General features: G+C 42.7%; 1 protein-coding gene across 6 annotated transcripts in view; it reads right to left on the bottom strand.

The window, feature by feature from the left end:
• The window catches only part of madd (MAP-kinase activating death domain), a 275,897-nt gene that overhangs the window by 140,164 nt on the left and 112,790 nt on the right, over positions 1-22,943 (bottom strand). For all 6 annotated transcript variants that reach the window (XM_072272112.1, XM_072272113.1, XM_072272114.1 and 3 more), the window contains 6 exons: positions 18,927-19,105; positions 17,247-17,482; positions 10,091-10,247; positions 8,424-8,527; positions 5,291-5,484; positions 1,653-1,915 (listed from right to left, as the gene is read on the bottom strand). In XM_072272112.1, coding sequence (XP_072128213.1) covers positions 1,653-1,915; positions 5,291-5,484; positions 8,424-8,527; positions 10,091-10,247; positions 17,247-17,482; positions 18,927-19,105 — 1,133 coding nt within the window. The remainder of the gene's footprint in view (positions 1-1,652; positions 1,916-5,290; positions 5,485-8,423; positions 8,528-10,090; positions 10,248-17,246; positions 17,483-18,926; positions 19,106-22,943) is intronic.

Raw genomic sequence — 22,943 nt, 5'->3', positions numbered from 1 at the left:
GGCTGAGTGGTGCCACAACAACCACCTTTCACTCAGTGTCAGTAAGACCGGGGAGCTGTTTATTGACTTCAGGAAGAGGAAACCAGCGGTCTACAAGCCAGTCCTCAATAGATTAGAGGCAAGAGAGGGTTAGCAACTTTAAATTCCTGTGCCATTACAAAGAAAGCACAGCAGCGCCTCTACACCCTTAGAAGTTTGTGTAGATTTGGCATGACATCTAAAACTTTGACAAACTTCTATAAATGTGTGGTGGAGAGTATACTGACAGGTTGCAACACACGTTGGTATGGAAACATCAATGTTAACAGAAAAGTCTACAACAGTAGTGGATACAGCCCAGTCAATCACAGGTAAAGCCTTCCCCACCACTGAGCACATCCATACAGAGCACTGTTGCAGGAAATCAGCATCCATCATCAAGGAACCCTCACCACCCAGGTCATGCCTTCATCTCCTCCTGTCATCAGGAAGGTGACACAAGAGATTCAGGACCCACACCACCAGGTTCAGAAACAGTTATTACTCCTCAGCCATCAGGTTCTTGAACAGAGGGATAGATTCATTCAACTTCATTTGCCCATCAGTGAACTGTTCCTACAACCATGGACTCAATTTTGAGGACTCTTCATCTTAAGTTCAAGGTATTTATTGCTTATTTATTATTATATTTTTTCTTTTGTATTTGCACAGTTTGTTATCTTTAGTACATTGGTTGTTTGTCTGTCCTTTTAGGTGCAGTCTTTTATTGATTCTATTATGTTTCTTGGCTTTACTGTGAATGCCTGCAGGAAAATGAATTTCAGGGTTGTATATTGTACTTTGATAATAAATTTACTTTTAAGTTGAACTTTGAACCTGCCAGTTACCACACTGCTTCACAGCATCCCAAACTATTAGCCTATTGATCATTCCAGGCAATAGCCACTGGTATATGGCACAGCACAACAACATAGGAAATAGAGCTGCTGTTTGCCATAAAGCCCCTTGAGCTTGCTCATTAAGATCATGGTTGATCTGATCTTGGCCTTGGTGCCAGTCTCCTGTCCTTCAGCCCTCACCTCCAAAAGGCAAACTAAAATCAGTCAATCGTTGCCTCAAAAATATTCAATATCTATTCGAAAGATTATTGCCTCAAGAACTGATCAGACTTGCTAGCAAGGTAGAACACAGACCACATTATGCTGAACATTTTGATGCGAATGGAATAGATTCTAACATTGTTGTTAATGCACATTCCCCAGATGTAACATCATGAGGACTTTTCTTGGTCAACTAGGCTGGATACTCTTGTTGGATCTGGCATTTCACTGGCAGATGTTCCCTGGGTATTTATTATCACCTCTTCTTGAGGAAGGAGATGCTGAAAAAAGGGAACATGCTAACCAAAGTAGGGCAATTTCTTGAGCCTGCTTTTGTCCCTCAGTTAGGTCTGATCACCTCCAGCCCCTAAGCTCATTTAAGGGCAGTCCTTGCTGCAGACATAGAAGACATTTAGCTTAATCAACTTTCTATAACTTCCCCTGAACTGCAATGTCACAGGATCCTTGATTATTCCCTTTTTAAACTCCCACCTTCCCTAACACACAGCCTGAAGAATAGGCTACTACCACTTTGAATTCACAAGAGCTGCTGCACATGAAGTATTCACTCACCGGTTTCCATTGATGGTCTGAATGAAGTTAGGTGTGTAGCTCTCCCCTTGATCGTCTTCACCCTCGCCTTCCTCAGTAGGGAAGCCATACTGAGGCTCGAAGTAGGGATTGTCATAGTCCTTCTGCCGGCCCATAACCTCAGACAAGCCATCACTTTCCCGCCGCTCTAAGCTGGCTTTAGCAAAGGCCTGAATCGACGTGGCTGCAATATGGTTGTGGAAAGTCAGCGACTTTTCATCAGCCTCCACCGAGTCAATGGACTCCTGTCAGACCAGAGGTATGCGACAATGAATCACCCAACCTTAATGAAGGCTCACTTCATCCTGAAAGGGTTGGAATGGAGAGGAGACAATGCATGCACAAGCTGGGCTTTGTGTTAACCCGACTACAGATACTAGGAATCCAAAGTGGAAGCTGGAGGAGATTCTCCATTTGACTGTACAGTGTAATGCAGGAGGAGTCAAGGGCACAATATAATTGGTTATGGTGAAGAAGCAACAGACCATAAGACACTGGAACAGAACTAAACTGTTCAGTCCTTCGACTCTGCTCTGTCCTTTGATCATTGCTGATACATTTCCCTCAACCCCATTCTCCTGTTTTCTCCCTGTAACCGTTCACACACTGACCTAACAAGAATCTATCAATCTCTGCCTTAAATACACTCGATGACCTGACCTCCAGAGCCATATGTGGCAATGAATTCCATAGATACAACACCCCCTGGCCAAAGCAATTCTTCCCCCTCTCCATTCTAAATGGACATCCCTCTATTCTGAGTTTGTGCTCTCTGATCCTAGACTATAGGAAACATCCTCTCCACATCCGTTCTAATTAGACCTTTAAAGTTTTAATAGGTTTCAATGTGATACCCCCTCATTCTTCTAAATTCCAGCAAATATAAACCCTAATCCATCAAATGCTCCTCATATGATAAGCCTTTCATTCCTGGAATCATTTTCGTGAACCTCATTTGAACCCTCCCCCATGACGACACATCCCTTCTTAGATAAAGAGCCCAAAACTGCTGACGATACTCCAAGTGCGCTCTCACCAGTATCTTATCAAGCCTTAGCATTACATCCTTATTTTTATATACTAGTCCTCTAAAAATGAATGCTAATATTGCATTTGCCTTCCTCACCTCTGACTCAAACTGTAAATGAACCTTTAGAGTACCTTGCACAAGGTCCTTTGCACCTCAGATTTTTGAATTTTCTCCCCAGTTACAAAATAGTGTATGTTTTTATTCCTTCTACTAAAATGCATGTCTGTACACTTTCTGACATTGTATTCCATCTGCCAATTCTTTGCTCGTTCTCCTAATCTGTCCTTCTGCAGCCTCCCTACTTCATCAGCACTACCTGTTCCTCCACCTACCTTCCTATTGCCCACAAAGCCATCAATTCCATCATCCAAATTATTGACGTACAACTTAAAAACAAAAGGATCTCAACACAGACCCGTGGAACACAACTAGTCACCGGCAGCCAATCAGAAAAGGCTCCCTTTATTTCTACTCTTTGCCTCCTGCTGATCAGCCAATTCTCTATCCATGCTAGAATCTTTACTATAATATCTTGCTGAGCAGCCTCATGTGTGACACCTTGTCAAAGGCATTCTGAAAATCCAAGTACAAAATATCTACAATTCTCCTTCGTCTATCCTGCTTGTTATTTCCTCAAAGAATTCCAACAGATTTTCAGGCAAGATTTTCCGTTAAGGAAACCATGCTGATTTCAGCCCATTTTATCATGTGCCTTCAAGTACCCTGAAATCTCATCCTTAATAATTGACTCCAACATCTGCCCAACCACCGAAGCCAGGATAACTGGCCTATAATTTCCTTTCTTCTCTCTCCCTCCCACCTTCAAGAGTGGAGTGGCATTTGCAATTTTCCAGTCCCCTAGAACTAAGCCACAATCTAATGATTCTTGCAAGATCATGACTAATGCCTGCTCAACCTCTTTAGCTACCGCTTTCAGCACTGCATCCATTCCAGGTAAGTAGCTCGCCGAGCTGACTTGTTAGCTTGCACCACGGGCATACTCTAACAAGCCAGCTCAGCGAGATATTCAACAACAACATCCTCAACCCCAGCTACAAATCTTTTCCAAATCTTAAAGTCCAGGAGACTTATCTACCTTCAGACCTTCCAGCTTCCCAAGCACCTTTATCCTAGTAATAGCAAATGTACTCACTTCTATCCTGGCATTCTCGAACTTCCAGCATACTGCTAGTGTTTTCCACAGTAGGGACTGATACAAAATATTTGTTCAGTTTGTCCTCTATTTTCTTGTCCCCCATAACTACCTTTCCATGTCATTTTCCAGTGGTTCAATATAGACTCCCGTCTCTCATTTACTCTTTATACATAAGAAAAAACTTTTGATATCCACTTTGATATTATTAGCTGGCTTACCTTCATAGTTCATCTTTTCCCTCTTTATGGCTTTTAGTTGTCTTCTGTTGGTTTTTAAAAGCTTCCCAATCCTCTAACATCCCACTAATTTTTGCTCCATTATATGCCCTCTCTTTGGCTTTTACGTTGGCTTTGACTTACTCGTCAGCAATAGTTGTGTCATCCTGCCTTTAGAGTACTATTACTTCTTCTTGGGATGTACCTACCTGTGTCTTCCAAATTGCTCCCAGAAACTCAAGCCATTGCTACTCTGCTGTCATCCCTGCTAGTGTCCCCTTACAATCCACTTTACCTTGCTCCTCTCTCATGCCTCTGTAACTCCCTTTACTCAACTGTAATACTGATACATCTGACTTTAGCTTCTCCCTCTCAAATTGCAGGGTGAATTCTATCACATTATTATCAGAACTCCTCAGGTTTCCTTTAGCTTAATCTCAAAAATCAAATCCAGTTCATTACAGAACACCTAATCCAGTACAGTTTATCCCCCCTAGTGGACGCAACTACAAGCTGCTGTGAAAAGCCATCTCATAGGCATTCTACAAGTTCTCTCCCTTGGGATCCAAAATCAGCATCGACCTTTTGGCATGCATCTTCTATCTCCCATTGTAATTTGTAGCCCACATCCTGGCTACAGTTTGGAATTCTCGTCAGGGTCTTTTTGCCCCTGAAGTTCCTTATCTCCACCCACAATGATTCTACATCTTCTGATCTTATGTTACCTCTTTCTAAGGAAGATGAGCACTTCTAGATATAAACTGTTGATAGGAAAAAAATGGAAAGGAGTTCAAAAAGAAAATTGCAAAAAGATACAAGAACTAGAAAATACTTTGAATGGGGTCTTCAAAGATTCTGATACAGGGAAATCACAGTGTAAGGGGCAAATAAGTGGGAGAAATTGCTGATGAATGCACGAGAACCTCAAGTAGGAAGAAAGTATTGCTATAGAGATGAAATGTAACCAGGTGCTGCACAGGGTCAGAGCTCAGTAAAGGAGATGTATCTTTTATAACTTCAGAGGCAAGGAAGCAGAAGCCTTTGAGGAATCGGCTAAGACAGCAACTGTAAAGGAAGTGGGAGGTGGCAGGAAACTGGGATGACAATAGATTTTAAAAATATGAAAGTACAGAAATCTTGAAGGACTTGCAGGAATACAAAGACCAAGCTTTAGTGCAAAGACATACAGAAAAGGATTGTCCCCATGCAGCACACTCACATGATTGATGCCCTGTATGACCGTACTGGGACTGCTGCTTGCTGTTGTACTTGAACTTGAACGAGGAGGATTGTTTTCCAGAGAATTTTCGCTATCCAGTCCCTGGTCATCTTGATCTTCCTGATCTTTCTGAAAGCCCTGGAAGTCTATCTCACTGGGATCACCAAGGGCAGCATGGGTCAGAGGATCAACATCTGCAATTACAAGGCCTTGCTCAGTACACATACAGACATCGTTTTCAAAAAAAAAACCCCAAAAACACCTATATGCTACCAATTGCAGATACCCAATGAACTCTCTCCTCACTGTATCTTGGACCCTGATTGGAAAACTGTTCCAAGAAACCAATGGCAGAAAAAGTCTGAGACACTGGATGAAAACTTGAATATTCACAGATCTTAATCCCACCTATCACTCTCAACCTCATGTATTTTTTTTTCTTCATGCTCACTGGAATCAGCAAGATCAGAATCAGGCTTAATATCGCTGACATAATAATATGCTGTGAAATTTGTTGTTTCGTGACTGTAATACACGTAAACACATCAAAATACATAAATTACAATAATTTATTAATAAGTTAAATTAAATCTATCAATCTTGTTCACCCACCTTAAGAATGTAAGAAACAGAAGGATCAAGGCAACACTCACAACACGCTGGAGGAACTCCGCAAGTCGGGCAGCATCCGTGGAAACAATCAGTCAACGTTTCAGGCCGGAACTCTTCGTCAGGACTGAAGAGGGAAGGTGCAGTGCCCACGGATGCTGCCCGACCTGTTGAGTTCCTCCAGCATGTTGTGAGAGTTGCTTTGAACCCAGCATCTGAAGAGTATTTTGTGTTTAGAAGGATCAAGCTTGTCTTTGCCATTCTGTAAGGTCCTGGTTGATCTTTCACCCCAGTGTTATTTTCCTGCATTAACTTATTAACTCTCAATTCTCTGAACCTCTGATATTCAATGACTGAGCTTCCACAATAGCCCACTTTCAAAGATAATTCCAAAGGTTTTCTCCTCCCTTGATAAAAAAAATTCTTCTTTATCCTGTAGAGCCATCATCTTAAAGAGACTGTGACCCTGGATCTAGACATCCAAGAAAGATGCATTTATCTTGTTAATGTACGTCCCTATGAGATCACCTCATTCTTCTAAAGACTATTGGCCCAGTGTGAATAACAATCCAAGACGACAACATGCCATCCCACAAATCAACTGCTCTCTATCTTTCACACAAATGTCTTATCTTTGGTTGGGAGACCAGACCTGTATATAAATTTGCAAGAAAAACCTCACCAGGGTCCATAATTTCAAGAACAAATTTTTTTTTTACCCAAATCCTTTTGCAATGATGGCTAACATGCTATTTGTTTTTTTAAATTCTCACTGGGCTTGCAAATTCTTTCAGTAATTTCTGTACGAAGGTATCAGATCCACCTGCAAGCCTATAACTTTCAATCTTTCCCTTTTCTTTGACTCATGTAGATGACTCCCATTCTTCCATACCATGTCCTATCCACCATATCTGCACTGCCCAAACCATCAACCTTTCATCAGCAAACTTTCATCGGCGGGAGGAGAAGATGGCAGCACGACGCAGCGCGTGCAGCCTCTCTGGTGAAATGATATCATATTTGTTAAATAGGGAACCGTGCACAATTCTGATTTGATGGAGACAGACCTGAGAAGGCACAGAGGAACATGTGGAAATTTCTGAAATGCCCGGTTCGCTGCTGCTGCTACTGTGTGATTGAGAATCTCCAGAGGGAAGGCCCCAAAATCCCCGGCTTTGCCTGCTGTTGGCGACCGAGGCTGAGGTTGAACCGTTTGGCAGAGATGGCGCTTGGTACTCGGTGTTGGAGGGCTGATCAGAGCTCAAAGTTTTCGGACAACTCAGAGTCGGACTGTGGTCAGGCATGGCAGTGAGAGTTTTCTTCCTTCTCCTGTCTGCGTGAGATGTGGGACTTTCGAGAGACTTTGAACTTTTTTACTGTGCCGTGGCCTGTTCTTCATCAAGTTACGGTATTGTTGCACTGTTGTAACTATATGTTATAATTATGTGGTTTTTGTTATTTTTTCAGTGTTGGTCTGTCCTGTGTTTCTGTGATATCACACCGGAGGAATATTGTATCATTTCTTAATACATGCATTACTAAATGACAATAAAAGAGGACTGCATGTCCTAATAATCTAATCTAATCTAGTGCAATTGACTCCCTTATCCAAATCATTGAGATGTGCAACAGCTGAAACATGATATCAAGCTGATCTGAACTTTTGTTTGCTCTCTTCTGTTTACACTTCCAATCTGTGGGAACTGTTGTAGAATTTAGCTTTGGAAGGTGACAACCAAAGCACCCATCATCTCTACCACCAGCATCTTCAAAAACTTTTTGGATTCAGGTCATGAGCATCATTGGTCTTCAGACACCAATCAATACAAATTTTTAAAACTAATGCTAATTAATTTTAACTTCGTATTTATTCTAGATCTGTTTTCAATTATTTCTGGAAGTTTTTATGCTTCCTGCTATGAAGACGGTTTAATTTCCTTGTTATATTCCTAATCCCCAATACAACTTCTGTCATAGCCAGCATGGGCATAGCTAATTTTAATTGATATTTTCCTTTTTACAGATAACTCATCCAAACTTGTAAATCCAACTACTCACAACTAGATTCCCAGAGCGATACAAACAAAAAAGTTCTTCAGCCCACCAGGTCTGCACCAACCATTAGCTACTTATTTACACTGACCTTACCACCTTCTACCATTCACACACTAGGAACAACTTAATGGACAATTAACCTACCAATCAACCCTTCTTAATAGGATATGGGAGGAAACCAGAGTACCAGGGGGAAACCCATGCGGTCATAGGGTGTGAATGTGAATGTGCAAACTCCACACATACAAAAGCTGAAGGAAGGATTGAACCTGGATCTCTGGCATTGCGAGGCAGTGGCTCCACTAGATACACCACAGTGCAGATGGACAGAAGAGTGATAGGACACTGGCATGACATCAGGATTAGTACAAGTTAGCATTGTATATGGTCACCATTCCAGAACAGAGGGTTCACGGGATCTGGGGGTATCAAGTTCAATGGGGTTAATGACATCTCATTGGCTACTCACTGGGTGTATCTCCTTTGATGTCACACTTCATCATCTCATTGACAAAGTCACCCAGGGAAGAGTAGGAAGAGCTGGAGTCATTATAATCCACACTGTCACTCCCACTGCAATGAAGACAAGACTTATCAGAATCTCACACATTGAGCAGACGTGAGCAAGCAGCATAGTCAATGAACAGGAGTACAAGTCCAGTAGATTTGTTCACCAAAATAGTTGTGTAAATCTGGATCAGGCAACAAGTCAACAATACAATCAACAAGTCTTCCTCGAGGGTGAAATATTTATTGGCAGCATTTCAAATGCATGGCTAGATAAGGTGGTGAAGTTACAGGAAACAATACTTTATTCTGCACAGCATAGAATGTAACCTTGGGGAAGTCACAATACAAATTTGTAACATTGCTTCGGACACAAATGGAGTACTTTGTACAGTTCTGATCATTATACTATTGGAAGTCCACAATTAACTGGCCAGGTGCAGGGGATATTCACCAGGATGATGTCTGGATTGGAATGGTTCAGTTTTGAAGACAGATCACATTGGCTGAGTTTGTTTACCTTGGAGTGAAGGAAGCTCAGAGGGGACCTTTAAGATACAGACAGTATAAAATGAGGATCACAATGTAGGTAGTGGGAAATGATTCACCAAAGCAAAGGTGCCTAGAACTAGAGGGCACAAGTTTAGGGTAAGGGGTAGGTAATTCAAACGGAGTACAAGGAAGAACAGCATTGCCCTGTGAAAAATGGTGTGAGTGGAGTATAATGTGGGAAGGTGTGAGGTTATCCATTTTGAAAGGAAGTATTTGAATGGAATTAGACAATAAAATACTGCAGTACAAACATGAAACACAAAGTATGGGGCAGAGCAAGAGGTTGAATTTTAATCCAAGTTGTATGGAGTTATACAAAAGGAAAGCTTTGACACAACTACAGGACATTATAAGACCACAACCTGGACAAATGCATGCAGTTTTGGTCTTCACATTTAACGAATAATGTAGAACATCTCTGGGTTATGAACACTTGCCCATACAAACAAGCTTTCATATTATTATTTTTTAAAGTTTGACATTCGTTCTAATGAAGGCTGAATAAGTTTCCTGTAACTCTCCTGTAAAACAGACTGCTACGCTAGAACATGTTGACATTAAGAAAGGGGAGGAACCGGAATCTTTGAAAAACATTAGGATAAGTCATCAGGATCGGACGGGATATAGCCCAACTTACTATGGGAAGAGGGGGAATAGATTGCTGTGCCTTTGGCAATAATCGTTGTGTCCTCTCTGGCTACAGGAGTAGTACCAGACAAATGTTATTCCTTTGTTCAAGAAAGGGTACGTATAACCCTGGGAATTATAGACCAGTCTTACTTCAGAGGTGGGCAAATAATTGAAGAAGATTCTTAGAGACAGAACTTGGGAGGATGTTGGAGAAGCTTAGTCTGGTCAGGGATAGTCAGCATGCTTTGTGAGTGCCAGCTCATGCCTCACAATTCTGATCAAATTTTTTGAGGATATTACACATTGATGAAGGTAGAACAATGGATGTGATGAATAGGATTTTATTAATGCACTTGTTGAAGTTTCCCCATGGCCGACTCATTCAGAAAGTCAGAAAGCATGCAATTCATGAAACTTGGCTGTGTGGATTCAGAATTCAAAACTGACCTGTCATCAGTCGGTTCAGAGCCATCATCTTTCTCAATGGGAATATTGAGAGCCTCAGCCAGTTGAGAGTTGCTGTCATAGACCCGGTAGTAAATGGGCTGAAGCTGATGGGCATACCACTTGGGCTTATCTCCGATCAGAGCAGGGTCAAACACACCTAGTTAAAGACAAAATAATACGCTCTTTGCAATTTGTACAGAAAGCCAGAATCAAAACAGAGTCCTTCCCTTGACACTAGGATTAAACAAGCAAATCACTGAACAGCAGGATGAGTGATTTCACAGCTCCATGTTATAGCATTACTACTAAAGACATTTGACATTGTCTAGAGACCAAGACTATCAAACTCCCCTGCTCTTTCCCATTCATTTTCAAATATATAACCAGAAATGCCCTAAGACTTTCAAACCTCAGTACCTAGAATTCTTGCTGTACAAAAGGCTAACTATCTCAGTTAAGGATTCCTACCTAATCTGCTCAAACTGCCTGACAGATCATTCTGAGAGGTCAAAGGCCACCCTCCATGCATTGGATGTCAGAAGAATTGAACTACCATTTTCATCCACTTCCTTTATAGATTAGAAATTCAGATATCCATATCAATTTGAGCCATCACGTAACCTTATCCGATCTGATTTCCCTACCTTACGTTATTGTAAGCTCTTGTGACAATGTGAAGTGTAGCCCTCTACTATCACCACTAGCGAATACCAGGTGGATCAGGACAAATGCCAGCCCATGGAGACAGCTTGGAAGAGAAATGGAAGCTGGAGTCTTTTAGTTTCTTCAGATGGTGGAAACAACCAGGAGGTAATATAAAGTTACTTCTCAATTTAAAGATGCTTCCAAACAAACACCATGAAATCCAAGAATCATAGAAAATAATGCGTGTGTCTGTCTTTGCTTCTCTGTCTGTGCCTCTCTGTGTGCCTGTGCGTGTCTGTCTGTGTGCCTGTTAAAATGAGCTATTCAGACTAATCAGACAACTTGGGCTACAGCACATCATGCATCCAATATACTTTATAAACTGTTTATTGCTTCTGTCTCTAGCACCACTCAGCAGTGATCTTCAAACATTTTTGATAAAAGAAAGAATGAGAGCCGTGCAGCACTTGATCCACCATGCCATATCTTGATTTCCTGTTGCATGTTGGCAGATGAAATTTAATCCCAGCAAGTGCAAGGTCATGCATTTTGGAAGTCAAATGGAAGGGCATTAAGTAATGTTGATGAACAGAGACCTAGGGGCCCAAGTCCATAATTCCCACAGGTAGATAGCATGGTGAAGGCAGCATATGGCATTTTTGCCCATGTAGATTAATGTTAATTAAGATTAATTAATAAAGTTGGAATGTTACGCTGCAACTTTACACACTAGTTGAGCCGCAAGGAGCAATGTCTACAGTTCTGGTCGCTACACTACTGAAACGATGATTGTGCTAGAGTGGGTGCAGAAAACTGAGCTAGTGGGGGAGGCACGGTAGCTTAATGGTTAGGGTAAAGCTATTACAGTGCCAGTAACCTGGGTTCAATTCTGCCAATGTCTGTAAGGAATTTGTACATTTACCCCATGACTGCGTGGGGTTCCTCTGCATGCTCCGGTTTCCTCCCAAATTCCAAAGACATATGGATTAGTAGGTTAATTGGGCACATGAGCGGCACAGGCTCACTGGGCCAGAAGGGCCTATTACTGTACTGTATCCCTAAATAAAATTAAAATTAAAATTCACAAGGATGTTGCTGGGATCAGAGGGATTGAGTTCTGAGAACAGATTGGATAGGCTGTGTGAACAGATTGGATTGGAGACTGAGAAGTGGCATGATAGAGGTTTATAAAATCATGGGAGGTATAAATAGTACACAACCAGTGTGTTTCCCAGGGTGGGGGTAACAGTACAACGCAATACATAATTAAACTACAAATTACAATAAGAAATATATATAAATAAATTAGTGTACTGCAAAATGAGAGCAAAAAAAAAAGCTAAAAAGTGGGTTCAATATCTATTCAGAGATCTGATGGTGGAGGGGAAGAAGCTGTTCTTGAAATGTTGAGTATGGGACCTCAGGCTCCTATACCTCCTCCCCGATGGTAGCAATGAGACGAGGGGATGTCCAGGGTGATGGGGGTTGTCAATGAAGAATCCCCCTTTGAAGGTGTCCTCAATGTTGGGGAGGCTAGTGCCTATCTTGAAGCTGGCTTAGTTTATTCTGTAGTTTTTTTTTCCAGTGGCTCCTTCATACCAGACAGTGATGCAATCAGTGGAGTGCTCTCATCTGTATAAATTTGTGAGTCTTTGGTGGAGAGGGAGGAGGGGAAAATTTTTCACACAAAGTAGTTTATAGCTGGTATCTGGAATGAATTGTCAGAAGGGTTAGAGGAGGCAGGAAAGTAATAACATTTAAGAGGCATCTGGACAGGTATTTGAATGAACAAGGCATATGGAATTAATACAGGCAACTGATGTGAGAATAGATGTGTTAGTCCAAAGTGCCTGTCTTTATGTTGTAGAACTCTGTGACTCTCTGATGTGGTTCACATGAACCGCAGTCAGGCTTTTGACAAGATCCTGTCTGGTTGCCTGGGCTGGGAGGTTAATCCACTAGTAATCCAAGGTGCATCGGCAAACTGGATCCAAAACCAGACTCAGGAGAGAATACAGAGGGTAGTGGCACATGGGTATTTTTCTGATTGTAAATCTGTAATGTGGTCTACCACTGGGATCAATGCTGGAACCTTTGTTATTTGAAATACATATAAATGATTTAGATGAGAATGTAGGAGGATTGAACAGTCATAGATAGATAAGGTTATCCAAGGATACAGTGAGACATGGATCAGCTGGAAAATTGAGCAGAGCAGTGGCAGATGGCACCCTCTTGACAAGTGTGAGGTGACACACTTTGGGAAGTCAAATTCTGGCTGGACATGTAGAGTAAATGGCAGGGTTCTAAGGAACATTAATGTGCAGACAGAATTCCAGATACAAAGCCATTGCTCCGTGAAAGTGGCAACACAAAGGAGGCATTTGGTATGCTTGCTTTCATAGGCCAGGCATTAAGGGTTGTGCCATCATATTTCAGCCATATGCAACATCGGTTAGACTGTACTTAAGAGTCGAGTGTTGTAGTTCTAGTCACGACACTACAGGTAGGGCGAAGTAGCGATTACATAGAACCAAAAGAATACAGAAGTTGTTCATCAGGATGTTGCCTAGAACGGAGTGGAGATTAGATAAGCGGGTTTATTCTCTCTGGAATGCAGGAGGCTGATGGGTGAACTTAGAGGTTTATAAAATGACAAGGGGGCACAAATAGAATAGATAATCACAGTGTCTTAACAGAACAGGGAAGTCTAAAACGAGAATGGACAGATGAGTGGGGTGAAAATTAAAGGCAATTTGAGGGGTAGGATTTCTCGCACAGACTGTGGTGACCATCGGGAATGACATACACAGGGAGGTAGTAGAAACAAATATAATTACAATGTTTAAAAAGATTTTGGACAGCTACTTAGATAGAAAAGGGGCAGATGGAAGTGGACCTCATGTAAGCAAATAGAATTAGTATAAACAAGCATCACAGTTGGTTGACATGATGAAGTGGGATGAAAGGGCTCACTTCTGTGTTGTACAGTTCTATGTGCAATACACTTCACTGAGACTGGCAGAGTTCACAACTTTCAAAGAAATCAAAGGCTCCAATATTTTTTTTTATATTTCCTATATTTACCATCACATCAGTACTGCAGCATATTTCTCACACTTCCTTTACCACACAGTGGGCATGGTTCCCACTCACACATTTTATGAAGATGCAAAATACTATCATTCCAGAAATCTGCGCACACTTTCACCTCTTCATACTTACTTGCCACTCTAATTTTTCTCCTGTGGCTTGATGCCAAGTAGTTGTTTCTAGTTTCAGTAAAATTCCCCTTAACCAAACTGGAGTCTTTGCACTTTTCTAAACCTCATATAAATATCTTCTCTGCCACCAATACATTGACACAGCACTTTAATTTCCTAAAGCTGCCTTGAATCTGTTCAGATTGACTATTTTTTAAAAAACTTGCTTAAATGCACTTAAAATTCTCTATATTTTATAATGTTCCTGTCCCAGTTAATGTTCATAGACTTAAAATCCCTGCTGGGTCGCTAATGCTTTTAAATTTCACATAAAATTACCGACATATTTGCCCTGTTTCCTTCCATTTGACCTTAAAAGTACATAAACATGAATTTAAGGGTCCTACAGGCTTCCCACTTATTTCAACTCATCTGGACTCAATCAATAAAAATCATGAAAGCTGCAGATACTAGAGAGTTGAAATAAAACCAAATGCATTCCTTCAGCATTTCCTAGCTCTCAGACACTACTTTTTCCCTCTTCAGTGTTTTCTAATCTCTTTTGTTGATCTAGTCACCTTATTTCCTCATCTCATCTGAAAATCCTATAAACAAGAATGTTGCACTGCCATCCTTTCCCTTCCTTAAGGTATGTTTCAGATGATCACATTGATTCATTGGATTGAAACAACTGCTGAACCATGCACATTTTTACAAGTCTTTTGTTTTGTCTTCCTTCCAAGCTTGCTTATCTGTCTTCCATCCCACTTCTGAAGGCATCCTAAGGTTTCCAATCACCTGTAATTTACCCCTAATAGAGGAGGAAAAGAGGATATGGGAAACAAAGAACACACCAAGATGTGCATTAAGCAAAGCCCCAGATCAAAGAAAGGAAGAATTTAATTAGCTTCTAAACAAAACTGTAGCATGCATAAAGGGGAAGTAGCATCATGTACCTACAGTATGTCTGAGTAATAATAAATTGTGGTGAATATTTATCACACTAGAGGAAGGTTGACTATGGAACTCCAAGTCCAATTTTGGCATGCCAGTTACAATTTGCCAATACATTAGTGATTTGGGGGCACAACTATATTCATAATTTGCACATAATATAACAGAAGGAGCTCTATGGACTTCCAGTGAAAATGGGCTGGTGCAGCTGGGTAACTTCCATAGCAGATGAAAGGCAAATCAGAAAGAGAGGACATACCTTCCGGACAAGATTTCTCCTTTGGCTCCTCACACTTCAAACAAAAGGCATAGCTATGGCCACTTCCATGGGACCCGGCTCTGCCTGCCTGATTGTCAGCTACATGGTTGCAAGCCTACACTGGTATCACTGCACAACTTTTCCTATGCTACATCGATGACTGCATTGGTGCTGCTTCTTGCAAGCACTCGGAGCTCATTGACTTCATCAACTTTACCTCCAATTTCCACCCTACCCTCAAATTTACCTGGTCCATTTCCACCATCCCTCTCCCCTTTCTCGATCTCTATCTCTAGAGACAGCTTATCCACTGATGTCTATTTAAACGCACTGACTCTCACAGCTACCTGGACCGTACCTCTTCCCACCCCGTTACTTTTAAAAACACCATCCCCTTCTCTCAATTCCTCCATCTCCGCCGCATCTGCTCTGAGGATTCTTAATTCCAGAACTAAGGAGATGTCCTCCTTCTTCAAATAAAGGGGCTGCCCTTCCTCCACCATCAATACTGCTTTCAACCACATCTCTTCCATTTCACACGTCTGCCCTCACCCATCCTCCCGCCATCCCACCAGGGATACTGTTCTGCTTGTCCTCACCTACTAACCCAGCCTCCACATCCAGCACGTAATTCTCTGTAACTTCCATCATCTCCAGCGGGAACCCACCACCAAACACATCTTTCCCTCCACCCCCCCCCCCACTTACTGCTTTCCACAGGTATCGCTCCCTATGCGACTTCCTTGTCCATTCGTCCCTCCCCACTGATCTCCCTCCTGGCACTTATCTTTGCAAGCGGAACAAGTGCTACACCTGCCCCTACACCCCCTCCCTCACTACCATTTTGGGCCAAACAGTCCTTCCACGTGAGGTGACAATTCACCTGTGAGTCTGTTGGGGTCATATACTGTGTCTGGTGCTCCCAATGTAACCTCCTGTATATCAGTGAGACTGGATATAGATTGGGAGACTGCTTTGCTAAGCCCCTATGCTCCATCTGCCAGAAAAACTGGGATATCCCAGTGGTCACCCATTTTAATACCACTTCCCATTTCGACATGTCAGTCCATGGCCGCCTCTACTGTCGTAATGAGGCCACACTCACTCAGGTTGGTGAACAATACTTCATATTCCATCTGAGTAGCCTGATGGCATGAACAACAATTTCTCAAACTTCCGGTAATTGCCCCCCACCCCCACTTCACCATTCCCCATTCCCTCTCTCACCTTATCTCCTGACCTGCCCATCACCTCCCTCTGGTGCTCTCCCCCTTTTCTTTCTTCCATGGCCTTCTGTCCTCTCCTATTGAATTCCTCCTTCTACAGCCTTGCATCACTTTCACCAATCAACGTCCCAGCTCCTTACCTCACCCCTTCCCAGTTTCACTATCACCTTGTGGTTCTTACTCTCCACCCCCCCCCCGCCACTTTCTTACTCTGACTCCTCATCTTTTCTCCCCAGTCCCCACGAAGGGTCTCGAACCGAAACATCAGTTGTACTCTTTTCCATGGACGCTGTCTGGCCTGCTGAGTTCCTCCAGCTTTTTGTGTGTGTTGCTTGAATTTTCTCGTTTGTGATAGGACAAAATGAATGATGGCTTTAAATGGAATATGAGACACAGGGAAGAAATTTGTGAACAAATCCATGATGACAGCAAAAGAGTTAAAGGATGTATGATTCTAGACTATGTTATGAGAGGAAAGGAAGGTTAGGAAATGAAATCGTAAAATACTAACTTGGGCCCATTTAGTGGTATGTCCAATTCCATACACAAGACTACAAAACTAGTGAGCAGCAAACAGGAACATAGCAATGAGGATGATGTGGTAATCTGGCTCTTTGAACCCACTTCAGCATTTACAAGATCATGGCTGATCTGCCTGTAATCTCAAATCATCAGCGAACAGTAATCATTCACCCTCTTGATTATCAAGAACATGTCTCTGCCCTAAAATTAACTCAAACCCACACTCCTGATAACAAGGGCACAGCTGGTGGGTTCAGTTCCATTGTATATTCTCGAGCTGGCTGCAACAGACTTGTACTGCGAAACTCATCCGCCATCTTTGTGCAGAGCAACCCTCCCCAACTTACTGTTGTGGATCCTTTGGAAGGTGTAGTTGGTGGGATTCAGCAACCATTCTCCAGAATATTCCACAGCTTGAGTCCGAGCCAGCTTCTCAGTGAATAACGACAACTTGGGTCTGGATGCGAGGAAAGAATTTACTTGGAAAGCAACAACAGGCCGAGGAAAGAGTCGGAGGATCCTGGTGTGGGCTAGGAAGCCCTGCAGCACATTGGGGGAGTTGAAGAACCGCACCATGGCAACCCTGTGAATCAAAGGATCAGCCACTTAGAAAGCAACAGGGAAGCCGTTTTGGATCAAGCACAGCCACAGTCAGAGCAGTACAACCAAGTAAAAAAAACACACCTGTTATGTCATTCATTCTACATAACAGAAGATGTAAGCATGCAAATCTCACTTGAGCACAGGATCACATCCACTCATTAGATTGCTATACTACAGCAATCTAATCAGGACACATGGCCACAATAACCGTGTAAACTCGGACATTGGCAGGCCAGGGAGTGAAAAGAATGGAGTAGTGGTCAGGAGCAATCTCTCCTTGGACAGTACATGATGGAAGTGAGCAGTAATGAATGAACAAGGTGAGAGAATGAGTGGCCTTACCATTGACATCAATGGATCTGCAGTTGAGAGGGTGAACAGCTTTAAGTTCCTCAGTATACACATTACTGAGGACCTCGTGTGGTCTGTACATACCGGCTGTGTGGTGAAAAAAGCACAACAGCACCTCTTTCACCTCAGACAGATGAAGTTTGATATGGACCCCCAAATCTTAGGAACTTTCTACAGGGGCACAATTGAGAGCATCCTGACTGGCTGCATCACTGCCTGCTATGGGAACCGTACCCTCAATTGCAGGACTCTGTAGCTGTGAATTTCCCACTATTCAGGACATTTACAAAGACAAGTGTGTAAAAAGGGCCCGAAGGATTATTGAGGACCTGAGTCACCCCAACCACAAACTCCCAGCTGTTACCATCTGGGAAACGGTACCGCAGCATAAACGCCAGGACCTAAAGGCTCCGGGACAGCTTCTTTCACCAGGCCATCAAACTGATTAATTCATGAATTCATGCTGATACTGATTATAGTATTATAAATTACTATAAATTGCACATTGCACGATTAGTCGGAGACATAATGTAAAGATTTTTACTCATGTATATGAAGGATGTAAGCAATAAAGTCAATTCAATTCAATGATGTGCAACAGCTGTGGAGGATGTAGGACAGGAGGAGCATGGTTTCTGTAGGACGTGTGCAGAAATACCACAATGTCACCTTGTTTCCAGAGCTTCCGCCATCCAAAATTTGATTTTCCAACACGTTTTCATGTTCCAGTGTTGCCCCTCATGCCTCTACCCAGTGGCAGCAACCAAAGTTCAGATGTCTTACATTAAATCCAAGCCAGAACAGCCAGAACGGAGCTGAAAACTTCTTCACCTCTGGCTTTGGGATCTGACCCAGAAAGGCAGGTCTGCTGAAGGTAACTGCAGGAGCTGGTTAGCTGAGGAACACAGCAATGATCCCAACAGATCTAATTAGGATTTACGTGGCTGTGATACACAATGACAGAGCACTTGATGAGGCAACATTCCTACAGGACAAAGGTGCCTGTAGATAGGTATCCTACTAATATGACTCAAGGAGAATGCACAAAGCCCCAGGCTCACCCTGAAACTCACCGGGTTGCAATGTCCACAGAGTCGACGTCATTGCCGTAGATGAGGGGGTTGAACTCGGTGGACGGAGTGGAGGTCTGCTCTTCGCGTGCCCTCCCAGTCAGCAGAGGCAGTTGCTGTGCTTCATTGAACTTCTCGAGATTGAGGATTGGTTGAGTGTTCAAGCTCATGCTTGCCAGTGCCTATTGTGGGACCACAGTACAGGAGAATTGTCAGCATGAGGGAACTCGGGACTGAAACCAGCCCACTTCAGTCATTGCAACACCATCACAGCATCAGCCACCACCCCACCCTCCTCCTTGGCAAAACTCTCTGACAGCGGCAGCAATGCTCCTGTGCCCAAGCACAGGGAGCACACTGAATACATATCTCCCGACAGATAAATGACCCTCTCCTTTGATTCCATTAAACAGATCTACACCGTCCACCTTCCTTCCAAGACACCCCCTGTCCTGAATTTCAGAGACAGCAGTGTTCTTGGGGTGCAGGGGGAGGGGCAGATGATCAACAGGACTGCTAGACAAGCAACACCAATCTCCCCATTGTTACATTCAGTCTAATGCTCATGGGAACAAAATAAATCAGTACAGAGAATGGAATTGAAGCCCCCAAATGAAACACAACCTATAGGAGCAATCCATTCAACTCCACTGGGCAACAAGGCTAGGCCCTGGTATAGACACCACCGACATGTCCAGCCAATTCGGTCCAGGCTCCAGAACTGAGACAATGTCACTTCACAGCACTGGGCACCATTGAAGAAGCCCACAGTGCCTAAGGAGCTTCTATTCTGAATCTGGGGAACGTACAGCATACTTTTGGCAGGATTATTTCATGGAATAGTTTGAGGGAGCTGCATCTGCCCTTTCAATGATTTGATGGGACAGATTTACTCTTTTCCTCACCAATCACAGCATAATCTAGGCATTTATTGGGACAATTTAGAATCATTACTTTGCATCTAGCCAGTGCAGTGCCTGCTCTGGGAGCACCTTATGGCTGAGGTAAAGACCAGTATTTTCATATTCAGCGAATGCTGTAACTGAACAGTCAAAGGAAGCTTTACTCTAACCAGGGCTAGCATCTTGCAAAACAGGGTACTGCTGTCCCATCAGAGGCTGATTGAACAGAGACCAAATGAATGGAGGAGGTAGCTAAGCCTTTCTCCAAATAGGAACACCAGTTGAAGGGAGGTGCATTCATGGGTCCACCTTTTGCCACCACCATTGGCAACAAAGATTCTAAGTACCCTTTGGGTTTTAATGTGAATCTGCTTCACCCTTAGCGACAATTAATGTGTCACAGCAAGTAAGCTCTATCATTGCAAATTACTTGTCAGCACATAGTTCCACTCAGCTCTTGATGCAGTCCCAACATGCAACGGACAACATAGATGTGAGAGCTGGATGATGCTCCAATCTCAAGCACCACCAATGGGAAAAAACTGTAGCGAAAGCCAACAATACCTCAGCAGATATACAGAGCAATATCTACTTAATCATCATCTTCAGAAAGGGAGGCATAAGCAATGCCAAGTCACTGTAGCGTAGCAGTTAGTATAACACAATTATTGCGCCAGCAACCCAGGTTCAGTTCTGCCATTATCTGTACGAAGCTTGTACATTCTCTCCATGACTACGTGGTTTTCCTCTGGTCTCCTCCCACATTCCAAAGACATGCTGTTTACTGGGTTAATTGGTCTCATGTGTGTAATTGAGCGGCACAGGCTCAATGGGCTAGAAGGGCCTGTAAGATATTGTATCTATAAATATAAAGGTTCAAAGGCTCATTTATTATCAAAGTATACAACTCTGAAATTCTTCTTCTCCAGATAGCCACAAACCTAACAAAGAAAAGAACGGTAGCACAATCATCAACACCCTTCCCGTAAAATTGCTCCTCCCGCACAAAACGAAAATGGAATAGGCACGTTGACCCCCAAATCTCCCTCCCCTAAAAAAAAATGAGAGAGATCAATCGAAAAGTACAGAATGTGATTAATCTATAAGACTGAAAAAAGTCTACAGTCCAAGTCATATCTAAAATGCAGAAAACCTGAATAACATTCTCCAGGCATAGTGGCAGTCTCTCCTCTCTGCCAGCAGAGCAATGCCCTAGAGAGCAAAAGGCAGTCGCCCCCTCCGATAGCGGAGTGATTCCCCGGCAGTCAAAAGGCAGCTTGCCATCGCTCACCTCCTGCATTCACCTCAATGTTTCAATCTCCCTCTTCGCTTTTTCGACGAAATGGAGTCAAACATTGGCTTGTGGCCCGTCTCATAGCCTGCTTGCCACGAGGTCCCAAACGTCACCTCTCCCTCCCAGGATCCACTCAGGGGCTGCAGAGCGCTGAAACACCCAAACGATCCCCAAACTTCAAATCACAGGCTCCAATTGTTCCACAATCACATTCAAGATGAAAAGCAAACGTAAAAGACATAGAAGAAGTGAAGTATATAGTTTTATGATCTATCCAGGAGATGTCAACCGAAGGAGTGTTGTACACAGAAGCCATCTTAAACAGAAGTTCATAAAAATATCATAAAAATAATTAAAATATCCACCAACACCCTCTTGGTTCAAGATTGCCTGACAGAGTATAGTTTATACAGGTCGATTTTGAACACATGGCTTACATAACACAACACTAAAAAGAGTGCAGGAAAACCTTCACATTAAATTGCAACAAGATAGCTGTGAGGCCCTTAAAGCTTTACTGAGTGGCGTTCTAACTTACTTGATCAACATGATAAATGAAGCTCAAGATCACTAGTAACAAACTATGAGCTGAATCCATCGGATATTCTGCTTAGACACCAGGTTGATTTGGCAATAATAAAGAAACCTACTTGTCTACATTCCAAAGTGAGCCTACCAAAAAGCGAAACCATATGGATTGCTACCGATAATAAAGCTGTAATTGAGAACTGTAGCAGACAGGGCAACATCAAAATTTGGTGATAAGTGTAAACTTTGGAGAGTTAATCACTGCTAAATAACATAACACGAGAGTCTTCCTTCACCCAGTGAAAGCAATCTATGTACCTAATCCCCAGCAGTCCTTGCTTAGTACTGCTTTTAAGGAATGCCTGAAGAACATGACTGCTTAATTGAAATATAAAGCTGTGCTCTCAGATCGAAACTCATCCCTCAAGATCCAGTTACATAATCAGCAGCTTGCAACTCTGCTTTGTTGACATTAAGACTACAGACATGAACAGCACCTTCAGAGACTACTTCAAAAGTGGAACAACACTTGGAACATGAACAATTTCCAAATAAAAATGCAGCCAACCTACAGAAAATCAGGTGGAGATAGGGAATGGATAATAAATCCTTCCGATGATACAGAGATTTGGCTGTCACAAAGGCAGGAATAGCTTTAAAGATCAGATTTATTTGCCACATGTACATTGAAACGCAGTGACATGTGTCATTTGCATCAATGACCAACACAGTCCAAGGATTTGACTGGGAGCAGCCTGCAAGCGTTGCCACATTTCTGGTGCCAACCTAGTATAGTCACAATTCACTGACCCTACCCATGTCTTTGGAATGTGGGACAAAACCAGAGGAGCCAGTAGAAACCCATGTGGTCACTAAAAGACCATAAGACATACGAGCAGAACCAATCAAGTCTGCCCCGACATTCGATCGTGACTGATTTATTACCCCCCTCAACACCATTCTTCTGCCTTCTCCCACAATCTTCGAATCCCTTTCTAATCAAAGACCTATCAACCTCTGCCTTAAATATACCCAACAACTTTGCATCAATAGCCATATGAATGCCACAGATTCAACATCCCCTGGATAACAAAACGCCTACTCATCTCTGTCATAGAAAGATAGAAAAACCTACAGCACAATACAGGACCTTCGGCCCACAATGCTGTGCTGAATGTGTACTTACTTTAGAAATTACCTAGGGCAGGGGTCCCCAACTTTTTTTGCACTGCGGACCAGTTTATTATTGACAATATTCTTGCGGACCGGCAGACTGGGGTGGGGGGGGGGATTGCC

The sequence above is a fragment of the Mobula birostris genome, chromosome 11 (genome assembly GCF_030028105.1).
Source record: "Mobula birostris isolate sMobBir1 chromosome 11, sMobBir1.hap1, whole genome shotgun sequence".
NCBI classification, from domain to species: Eukaryota; Metazoa; Chordata; class Chondrichthyes; order Myliobatiformes; family Myliobatidae; genus Mobula; species Mobula birostris.
This window is presented reverse-complemented; position numbering and strand designations above follow the sequence as displayed.